At 42.6% G+C, this 11,150-nt stretch overlaps 1 protein-coding gene across 1 annotated transcript; it reads left to right on the top strand.

Moving 5' to 3' along the window:
* Positions 1 to 2,956: 2,956 nt before the first annotated feature.
* Positions 2,957 to 10,567, top strand: LOC311169357 (fetuin-B-like; the record flags this gene model as incomplete). The annotated part of the gene is made up of 7 exons (XM_084231209.1): positions 2,957 to 3,181; positions 3,494 to 3,604; positions 4,819 to 4,906; positions 6,796 to 6,959; positions 7,617 to 7,718; positions 9,203 to 9,286; positions 10,169 to 10,567. 7 exons carry the CDS (start codon positions 2,957 to 2,959, stop codon positions 10,565 to 10,567), a joined length of 1,173 nt encoding a protein of 390 aa, XP_084087335.1.
* Between the last annotated feature and the right edge of the window lie 583 nt (positions 10,568 to 11,150).

Genomic DNA, 11,150 nt, shown 5'->3' with positions numbered 1-11,150 from the left:
TTTTTTTTTTTTTTTTTTTGTGGGACCCTCGCCGGGGATCAAACTGGCACAGAAGAGGCTGCTGGCAGCCTTGCAACCCAGTGCTCAACCGCTGCACCACCAGGGGAAGCCCTCCACTCAACTTCTTAATAAAAACTTAAATTTTATCACAATAGTTGATTACAATAATTGTAACTAGCAACACAACTCATTATATTTTAGTGTGAAATTAAAGTTTTGAATAAACAGATAAGATTAAATAGCTTGATTATGTTTAGATCACTGTTATCAAACATGCCTTATCAAACTATGGATTTCAGGGCCAGTCCAGAGGTTCATTTCTTTCATCCATTTGAATGAAAATGGATTCCAATCAAAATTCCCTTTTTGACTAGTTTATTATCGAAAACCTCAATGAGAATGATCCCTGTTTATCTGCTAGTGCAGCAATTCCAATACTTTGTGGTTTTGTGTTTTGTGGTTCATGGCAAATACCTAGCGTATAGTCAAATAAATGTAGGAAATTGTGGTCTAAAATAGGTTTCTTCCCCTCAAGGCATCTGAGGTGATACCTTTAACGTGCTAATGAATGAGAAACCATCCTAGATCCTGCTTCTGTGGGTGCAGCAAGGGCTACACTTACTTAAGCAAAGACCACTGGCGTCAGGGGTGGGAGGAAGTATGAAGTGGGGGGGTGCAGGATACAGATCCATGGACTACACATCCATGATTTTCCAATCTAGATGCTTCACTCCATTTCTGACTCTTTTCTCAAGCAGTGTGAAAGCACTTGTAACTGCAACAGGGTGGTCCCCAGGAAAGGGGGAGGTTCCAGGTTTCTTGCCCCACCCAAGGGAGGGTGGAGCTGAGCAGAGAGAGAGGAAGCTGCAGAGGAGACTGAGGAAGGAAGGAAGCAGGATGGGGAGCCCGAAGCAGACCTGAAGGAGGCACATGGAGCCGAGAGACACATGAAGAAACTACACTTGCCTTTTGGTCGTGGACTGGTTAATACAGATGTGGGTGACAGACCCATGGGGAGGTGACAATGGCGGGTTTTGTCTTGATTTTGATTTTGCTCTTTTCCCTCCAGACTTGTCTGCTTGTTTCTGATCTTGTTTCTTGTCTGCTTTTCTGTGGGTCCCCACTGGAAGGTGCTTTAGACTTGTGACAGGCTTTGGGGCCTTGCTCTGGGCCAATCCCATTTGGATGGACTTTTACCCATGAGGGGACGGGTAACTTTGGGTGCTTGACTTAAAAACTAGATTCTTTGCCTTTCCTGTATTGTTTCCTAATTGAATTGAAGTTCCTTCCCATTAAAGTCTCATGTTTCGTGTTGATGTGGTGGATGGCAGAAACTATTTAAAGCAGGCAGGTTTGCGAGGTCTGGGATGCACCTCACCCTGCCCTGTAACAATACCACTGGTGCTGGAGACCAGCCCCAGCTAGAAGTCGTGTCAGGGATCTAAGAAAGGAGAGGACGGAGTCGGTGAAGTTTTTTCTCTTTCTCTTGGAGGGCTGAGGGGAAGTGGAGCGAGGTCGGAGTGAGGAAGACACAGATACATTATTTCCTGCAAGTATCTCCTGCTGAGGGTCAGCGGGTCTTTATTTATACCTTAAGGCGAGCGGTGGGATTACATCAGTGTAAGCATCGAGGCAGAACAGAAAAAATCTATACATATTTTCTCATGAACATACAAAGACTCCCTAGGTCTCACACCTAAAGGGCAATTCTCTGGTAACCTTAAGAACAATTAGTTTCCTAGGTACAGCTCATTTACTAACATGATTAATCATATATGACAGCACAACATTTGTCAGCAATTAAACTTTCCCAGTTACAAAGTGGGTGCAAAATTCCTATTCTATATTCAATTATTGAAATCAATCTATCTCAATTAACTGGTTAATATATTGATTACTTCAAAGTGGTCTGAAACAACTCATCAAATTTAAGTAAGTTCTACCGAAGTCTAACTCCTAATTAGAAATTCCTAACCTCCACACGGCCTGTGAACTATTGACCTCTTGCAAACACCAGGAAATGTACTGCTGGTGCAAACTTGCACACACCCCCACCCCCACCCCCCCCACCCCCGTGTCAGGCTATGGCTTCCAAGCACAGTTGGTTCAGAGCAGCTTGTTCCCCATAGTTCTCAGGGCCCGAACATTTCTTTCCTAACTATACCTTTTGCATTATTTACTTTCTATGATACTAATTCAGGTGCAAGAATAACAAATCAATTAATGTCTAGGTCCTAATTGAGTTTTCATATGCCAATTAATGACTAACTTCTGCATTAACCAAGAACAAAGAGGAGAGCATTAGCAGGTGTTGCCATGGAGACTCCCTAGTTCAGATCTTCTTTGGGAAGTGCAAGAACTCCCCTCTTCTGGGAAGTACAACTTTCCCTCTTCGGGGGAGCACAGGAACTCCCAGGTTCTCGGGAGTCTCCCCCAATGCCCAGACCATGTCAAGAAACAGCATGGGAGGCACAGCCTGCCACAACTGGCACCAGGGCCCCAAGCCGGTTCATGTCCGAGTGTGGCTGAGGATTTCAGCTGGAAGGAGGTGCAAGGGGACCAGGGAGGGTGTGAGAATCCTGCATATTCCGATGCAGGTGGATCCCTGGACACATTAGAATCCAATCACCACCAAGAGGGAGACTTGACACAGGTGTTTATTATGATTTCATGGGCAAAAATTTAAAAACTTAAATTTGTTTGCACACACACACACACACACACACACATCCACACACGATTAGGTTAGGTAGGATTGATGGGGAGATCTAAAGTTAGAAATATTGGCAAATGCCATCCAATACCGACTTAGAAATATAAAATTTAAAATTCAAACCCTGGTCACCAGATTGGACTCAAATTACGAAACTGTTTGACTTGACCTTTGAAAGCCTTATAAATAGCTCATCCTTAGAGCTGCCTGCACTGCCACCTTCTGGGATCTGCTCCGAACAGAATGGGTCTGCTCCTGCCCCTGGTGCTCTGCGCCCTGGCTGTGGGCTCTGGGGCTACATCTCCACCCCAGCAAGTCTTCAACCCATCGCCTTTACTCTCCCGTGGCTGCAATGACTCAGATGTGCTGTCATTTGCTGATTTCGCCCTTGGGAGCATCAACAGGGACCGCAAGGATGGCTACGTGCTGAGCCTCAACCGAGTGAGCGATGTCCGTGAACACAGACAGGCAAGTGATGGTCCCCTACCCGGGCAGGTGCTCGCTGGGTTGGCCAGGGCTGGAGATCAGGGACACATGTTGCCGGTGCTTTCCAAGTTGGAAGCTGCTGAGCAGCTCTGCTCTCCTCTGCCAGGGTGTCTGAATGCTCTCACTGTCACTAGAGACAAAGCTAATCGCTACCCTTGTCTAGTATTGCAGATGTGATAAGTTTTAACAGGCATCTTAGCCTTGACTCTGCTATAAAACAGAGATATCAGTGGCCAGTCTGTAGGGGTTGCTGCTCATGTGGGATGTGGTTCCTTTCTCCACCTCTGCCCACAGGACGGACCAGCAGCTGTGTACTATCTCACCCTAGATGTGTTAGAGACTGACTGCCACGTGCTCAGCAGGAAACCTTGGAAGAACTGTGGAGGGAGAGCACTGCATGAATTAGTAAGTGCTTATGTCCAGGGTCTCCAGGGGAGACAAGAGGTGTCCTCTGTGTATGGGATGAAGGTTGTTAGGGGTAATCATCTTTTTAAATGCCACTCTTTATAATCACCTGAACATGTCCCTTGTGCTCATTCTAGTTCTATAAACAAAATAGTTTAACTTATTTTCTGAGGGGTTTCTGAGGGTCCCCTTGGAATTACAAAACCCAGAAAGAAAAGTGGCCCCAAATTTATTTCTACCTCCAGGACCCTCCTATAGATGCTAAGCTACTGTTTAACTTGTGAGATAAAGTTCTGAGGGGAAGTCCTCTGTTGTGTGTTTAAGGAAAACTGTTGGGTGATTGAGGGAGATGGATGGATTTGCCAGAATCAATAACACTGCATGGATTTGCCAGAATCAAATAACCTAAAGATTTAAAGGCCTTCAGAATTAATCATTTTAATGATGACCATGGGAGAGGCTTAAAAATAAAAGTCAGTTTATTCTCAACATGCTGAGCTTATTTCCATTTGTTAATAGAAAGCTTATAATATGAGTGCAGGATCACGTTAACAAGGAAGTTATTGGATCTAGATATATTTTCTAATTATTTACTCAATTTGTCAAACCAACCTGATTTTGATAAGCAAATAATCTATTTACCCTGCTGGAAATTGTATACTTGTTAAGGTCGCACTAGCTGTGATAACAATAGACTTAAAATTGTATACTGAGTCCAATATGACAGAAGTTTGTTTCTTTTTCATGTGAAATTCAAAATAGGAATGTGTGATCAAGAAGTCGTTTTCTCCAGGAGTGATTAGGGGACCTGAGGTCCTTCTGCTTTGTGGCTGTGAATCTGCCACCTCCTACTCCAGGCTTCTGGGGTTACCAGCATATCTGCCTCATCTCTGGCAAGAGAACCAGCAGCAGGAGGGCAGATGGCTCAGGGGAGGTCTTCATGGGCCCGTCCTGGCACTGGTTACAGTCACTTCTGCTCACCTTCCTGTGCCCAGTCATGTGGGACCAGGAAGGAGTGTGGGGGATGAGATCTGGCTGTGCCCCAGAAGTAGGTTGAACTGCTTGATAATCAGCTGGTGGTTTCCCACAGTCAAAGCCACCAGAATAGTCCTCCAGCTTTTCAGAACTTAAAAATAAAATGTTCAATTTGGGTTTTGTTTTTTTTAAGTCTTAGACTCTTCTTCCATGTCATAAAGTGCATGTGTTTGTTCCAGGTTTATGGTCAATGCAAAGCATTATTTTATATGCACAAGACAGCAAGAATCCTCCATACACTTTCTTATAACTGTACTCTTCGCCCAGGTAAAATGTTGCTTTGGTTTTCTTCATTTTAGTTAAAGATGAGTGAGAAGCATTTAAGCAGGGCAATGCCCACATATGCAAGGTTTTCTTTTCTTTGCTATCATCATTCCAAGACCATGTTTCCACTATATCCAATACTGGCACGTCCCACTTCCACAAGTCACCCGCAATAATTGCTCAGCATTGGGTACTGTATGAATCCTAACTCATTCGTAAGTTAAAAATATCATAATTTCTATGTCTGGTGCCCAGGTGCCCTTTCTTGCCTGTTTGCAGATATTCTGACTCCATTGCTCTGCACTCCACCAGGCTGGATGCCCCCGTTTTCTGAACACAGCTAACACTTTCCAGCCTGTGCTTCTTACTCATTTGGCTCCCTCTGCTCAGGATGCCTCCGCTGATAGCCTCTGTCTTGGAATTCATATCCATTCTGTGAGGACCATTAACACAAATGCTTCTTCCACAATGTTCTCTGTTCAAGAAATGACTGAAATGACTGGTGCTATCCTTTCTACATCCCTGTAAAACTTTAATTAGGCCACCCCTGGAGCTCACACCATGCACTGCCTTGATTTGGGGGTCTTTAGTCATATATCATGGAAACCTTTCATCTCTTCTTGCTGCCTGTTACAACTCTCCCTTATTTCTGTCATATGTATGTAGTCCATTATGATGTCTAAAAAACAAATGTCCTGAGATAATGCTAAAAGTCATGATTTTTGAAATATGTAAGTACATGCATTCTGGATCCTGCTTGAATAAGCATCAGTCAGGACCTGGGATATAGGATATGGCCACTTATCAAGCTATTATGTACATAGGATACTCCTTGCCAATTATATTCCACTGCAATTTCTGATTCCCTAAGTCTGGGGTGGGACTTGAGAGTCTGTATTTCTAACAAGCTCCAGGTGATAACTGTGTTGCATTTTTCTTGAGGGACAATGCAACAGAGCAAATATATTACTTACCATCAGTTAAGGTTCCTGAGTATAAAGATGGGAGTTGCCTAATATAAATTAAATAACAACAATTAATCAGAATCAGGACTTAAGTAATTTAGTCAGAATTGACCCCAGAATGGTGCCAAGAGTGATAAGCAGGACATAATTACCCCTTAATCTAAATCACCCCAAACTCCAGCACAATAAATATGCAAATAACTAATACAATTGTCTAATAACAGTTGTCTGACAATATGTATATCTAGAAAATGAACTTCAGTCAAGTCTCTGATCAATTTTCTCACTAGATTTTCCACCCCCTTCTGCTTCCAGTCAGAAATTCTGACTGTACCACTAGTGTGATAATTCTGTCCAGTCACAGACTGACCTAATCAATTTTTGTTTTCTGACTCATTTGCATTTTCTAACCAAACACCTTCTGCCCCCACCTTCAGTTGGGTTATTTCTTCTTTCAATCAACAAATATTTGCTAAGAATTATCATGCATTAGATATTACATTTGATGAAAGGGACTTAAAGGTAAAAAAACCATGGTGGTAATGAAATCTCAAACTTTTAAGACACCCAGACTCCCTTACAGAGGCAATGCTTCTGGTTGATATTGAACCCACTGGAATTGAAGTCTTTAAGTCAATATAAACATGAGTTTTCATCAATATCCCATCACATACATAAACCAATGTGTGAGAGGGAAAAAAACTTACTTTGATTTTTACTTTAATTATCAAAGTAATACATTCTATTGCACAAAACTCACTGCTGACAGCTTTCTATTCAGAGAGTGCCATTTCCATTCCATCCTTGATGAAACTCTGCATTATCATTTTTTACTTACAATGTCTGTCTCTGTTGTGGTCACACAAAATTGGGATTAAAAATCATAAAGGATCTTTGTGGCTCAAGTATTCTTTTTGTCATCAACAGTTTCTCGAAGAAGCATTCACCAAATCTGCCCTGACTGCCCCAGCCCCATTGATTTATCAGATTCCAAGGTCTTGGAAGCTGCCACTGAGTCTCTTGCAAAATACAACCACGAGAGCACCTCAAAGCAGTATTCTCTGGTCAAAGTCACCAGGGCTTCTACCCAGGTGAGACTGAACACCCCTGGCGTTACACCAACAGTGAGTCTCCCGCGTGTAGCCATGGAGCCAGAGCTGAGAGGAGGCTGTCAGGGGTGCCTTTTGATAAGCAGCCTCTTGGGTTCTTGGGATACCTGATGCCCGCACAATTGTGGGATTTCCACAAGTGTGACTCCTTTATTTCATTGGCCTTAAGGCAAGGAGGGAAATGTGAAACCCAGTCTCTGGTTTCCCTACTTTGGGTCACTGTTTATTGCTACATTTCAGATCTGAGTGACCGAGGGCCATTCAAAAAATCAGCTTCTGGTCATGTTAGGGTTGGGAGTGGATGCTGAGGGGAATGGAGGCAAAATTGTATTTGCTTTATGTTGCTATCTATCAAAGTGAGGAAAACTAATCTAAAAATAAATTTACCTGAGGAAAAATGAGGTCACCCAATTGAAGGCTTTTAGAGCCTGTTCATTCCTGAGAAGGGGAGGGAGGTGTGGTGGTTGTTTTCTACATGTCAGAATCCTATTGCATGCTTTGATAATGGTGGGGTTACAGGGACATTGGGATACCTGTGCTAACCGCAACTTGGGTGTGTACGTTTCTGTAAATATCATGCTGTCAATCATTTCCCCATATGGAAAGTCTGATTTTTACTGCTCAACTCTTGTCTTACAGTGGGTGGTTGGACCGTCATACTTTGTGGAATATTTAATCAAAGAGGCACCTTGTACCAAATCCCAGGCCAGCAGCTGCACGCATCAGTCTCCTGACTCAGAGGTGAGTATCTCTGAATTTCTTCAGAATTTAAGATTTGTGTTCACACGTGAGAAATATTTAGTAAGCATATTTATTTTTTATTCTAAATTACACGTGAGGTTTTATAATGCATGAGATGCTTTTGTTCACCTCAGGATGCAACTGACTAATAGAGATTGTGCTGGCACACCTGCACTGATAAGATTTTATTTCGTTACAAAAAAGTGATGGTTTTATAAAAATGAGCACTTAAGGTTGTAAAGTATAGATGAATCTCCTCAATGACTGTCCTTAGCTGGACAAATCCAGTTATATTTGGAATCCATCTTGGTGTTCTTTTCCCTGGACTACTCCTTCAGAAGGAGTAAGTCAAAACAAGTTTCATCAACAGAAAGCATCCCAGGTGAGGAGGGATCCTTGAAGCCATGGGAATTCCCACACCTGCTGGGAACATCAGTGGCACCGTGTTTTGTAGTACAATGGGCAAAATGCATCAAAAGTTCTGTTTTGTTCTTAGTCAAGATTATTTGGGGTCTGATTGATCATTTGCATCTTCACAATAATCTTAGTTTCAACTTAGCAATTTCATTCTTTAAAGGCTGTTGGAAATTTCATAGGAGTATAAATTCATTTTTGGTTTCTTTATTACAGATGTGTAGAAATACTATTGCTCTCTCTATATTGACATTGTATCCTTTAAACTTGCTGAATTCATTTATTAGCTCAAAGCACTTTCTACTGGATTCCTCAGGTTTTCCTGTACAGGATTATGTCTTCTGCAAATAAACAACTTTACTTCTTTCGCAACCGCTCAATCAACTATTTTCAATTTGCTTAAGGACTAATTGGGAAAACATCTTCACCATATTCTGGGGAATCTCTCTTTCCTGTCAATGACATCTAGGGATTTCTGATCATTTTCAGTAAGACTGATTTCACTTAGGTAACTAAGGTTGACTTTCAGGTATTTTATGAAAGAATCTGTTCAGTCAGTTCTGAATCAAAATCCTATCTCATGCACAATTCAAAGATTTTCTCTCTGTACTTCAAGCCTGATATGGAGCTTAAGGACTTTTGAGGGAAAGGCATCAAGGATGATTCTTTCACTTTTGCATCTTTTGCTTACACTTGCTCTTCCAATTACCAAGAATATTGGAGAAAAGAGTACAAAAGTATTTTACAGAATTAAACCTGCTGTTGTAGAAATAAGGTCAGGTAGGAGTTGTGTGACATATATTTCTACTCATTTCAAAGAATTTACTAATAATCAGATTTGTTACCTAGGAAATCCTGAGGTTTCCATCACTGGAGGAAACTTTGCCTAATATCCAGGTGATTTGGTAGAATGGTCTAGAGGAGACTGGCAAATAGCTTGCCTGTTACACAGAGGGAGCATAAAATATTGATTGTCATGTATCTATATAAGCAGGAAGCAATTGATTAGCTTTATGGTTGTTATAATTATATTCATGCCACATCATATTTTTTTCTCTTTATGTTTTCAGCCTGTTGGCCTTTGCCAAGGGTCGCGGATCCAAGCTCCAGGAGAAACCTTTGTCTCCGTGACTTGTAAATTCTTTGAATCACAGGTGTTTAAAAATTTGACTGTCTTCCTGTAGATTCATGAACCTGCAGATTTATCTTTATTTTAACTTCTGCTAAGTCAGTTCTCCTAATAATGTCCTAAAGTCTAGGATCACCACTTCACTCACGATGCCCTAATGCCACACCCACAGGGTCGTTGGTGAAAGACATGTGAGGTTGTGTTTCAGAAACACTGTTGTCCTGCAGAATAAGCTAAGCTCCTTCAGAGCTAGGAACCTACTAGTTTGGGTTACTCGGGCCTCTGACATTAAATTCAGTGTCCTAAACACCACATGCAGAATCACTGGGGTAGCTGTTTCCAGGAAATAGTCTCTTCCCAGAAGTATGTGTTTATCACTTACTGTGAGGCAGCCTAGTACAGTAGAGGAGGTGGTGGAGATCAGCCTCCTAGGTTTGATTCCTGTCTTCCAGCTACAAGATGTGTGACCAGGGTTGCAGACTGCCTCTTTGAACCTTGGTTGTTTCACCAACCAGAGGTTGCAACAGTTTCCTCATCCAGATCACTGTAAAACCTATCATTAGGACCTGAATTGAGGGCCTGGAAGAAAAGCCATCAAGAGGTGACTACTGCTGCCTCTTCTGGGAGTAGGGGAACACCTCACTGGGGATAGAACAAGTCATTGGACCTCACTGGCCCATTGTCAGATCTGAGTTTGCACAACTTATCATCAAGCTTCTACATGTTTAGTTTCTCTGTTCCTTCTTAGACTTACTTTTTAACACTTTAAAGATAGACCCATTCCTACAGCTGGTCTCCCTTTGAAACATTCCATAGGAAGGCATAGAACAGCTTGTATGGTAACAAGTATGGCAGAGATTTCAAGGTGGGGGGGGTGGACATTCTCTTGAAATTGTTCTTATTTCAGGCTCCTGCTCCTGGCAGTGAAAACTCTGCTGTTAACCAAGGCCCTGCACACCTGCCCAAGGTGGAAGAGTCCCAGCAGAAACAGGCAGCTCCCACTGATGCACCAGCCACAGCTGTGCCAAAAGGAACTGTCCAATACCTTCCTGACATAGATGATGAGAAGCCCCGTTCAGTTGCTAGTTTATTAATTGAGCCAATGGAAAGTGTTCCTGTGGGGGCCATCCCTGTGCATCTGGATCTAACCAGGAATCCCCAGGGAGATACCCTGGATATCTCCTTCCTCTTCATGGGGCCTGAGAGGAAGACAGTGCTGGTGCTACCTTTCCCCTCCAAAGAACAACGCTCTGCTGAGTGCCCAGGACCAGCCCAACAGGAAAACCCTCGTGTTCTTCCTCCATGAGAACCACATCGAGGACCCTGTGGTCATCTGGTGGCTAAAGGAGATGAGAGGTGGTGGGAAAAGGGGAAAGAAACAATTGAAATGTAGAGAGTTGCTAATAAATACCTCTGACTCCTCTTGCTCTCAACGTGTTGACTGGAAGTGGAAATAATGAAGTCAACTGTCCACTTGTGCACTGGGCTGCCGACCTCCTAAACCTCCAAGGCCTTGGCTAGATGTCTGTCTTGTCTTTCTCTCACTGATATTTTTACCCTTTCACCTATGGATATGCTTGACTCTTTCTATGACAGCAAATCATCAATAACCCTAATACCATTAATTTCCCTAATACCACCTCGTACAAGGATCAGAGACACAGCAGAGGGCTAAATTCTGTGCATCCCTTTTAGTTCCAAGTTCATTAACTGAGCGTTCCCTGTACCATTTCCAGCCTCTGCCACTTTTCCTTTGCCTGGAAATCTGTGGCTCTCAAAGTCACATAAAGAAAAGTATATCTGGGCTGTGTTAAGCACCTAGGAACACAATTTTTATTATCTTTACAATTTCTCTGAGGACAGTATTAAAGGGTCCATCATGACATTCA

Source organism: Talpa europaea (assembly GCF_964194135.1).
Source record: "Talpa europaea genome assembly, chromosome: 4".
Taxonomy (NCBI): domain Eukaryota; kingdom Metazoa; phylum Chordata; class Mammalia; order Eulipotyphla; family Talpidae; genus Talpa; species Talpa europaea.
The sequence above is the reverse complement of the archived record's forward strand: the minus strand, read 5'-3'. Positions and strand labels throughout refer to the sequence as shown.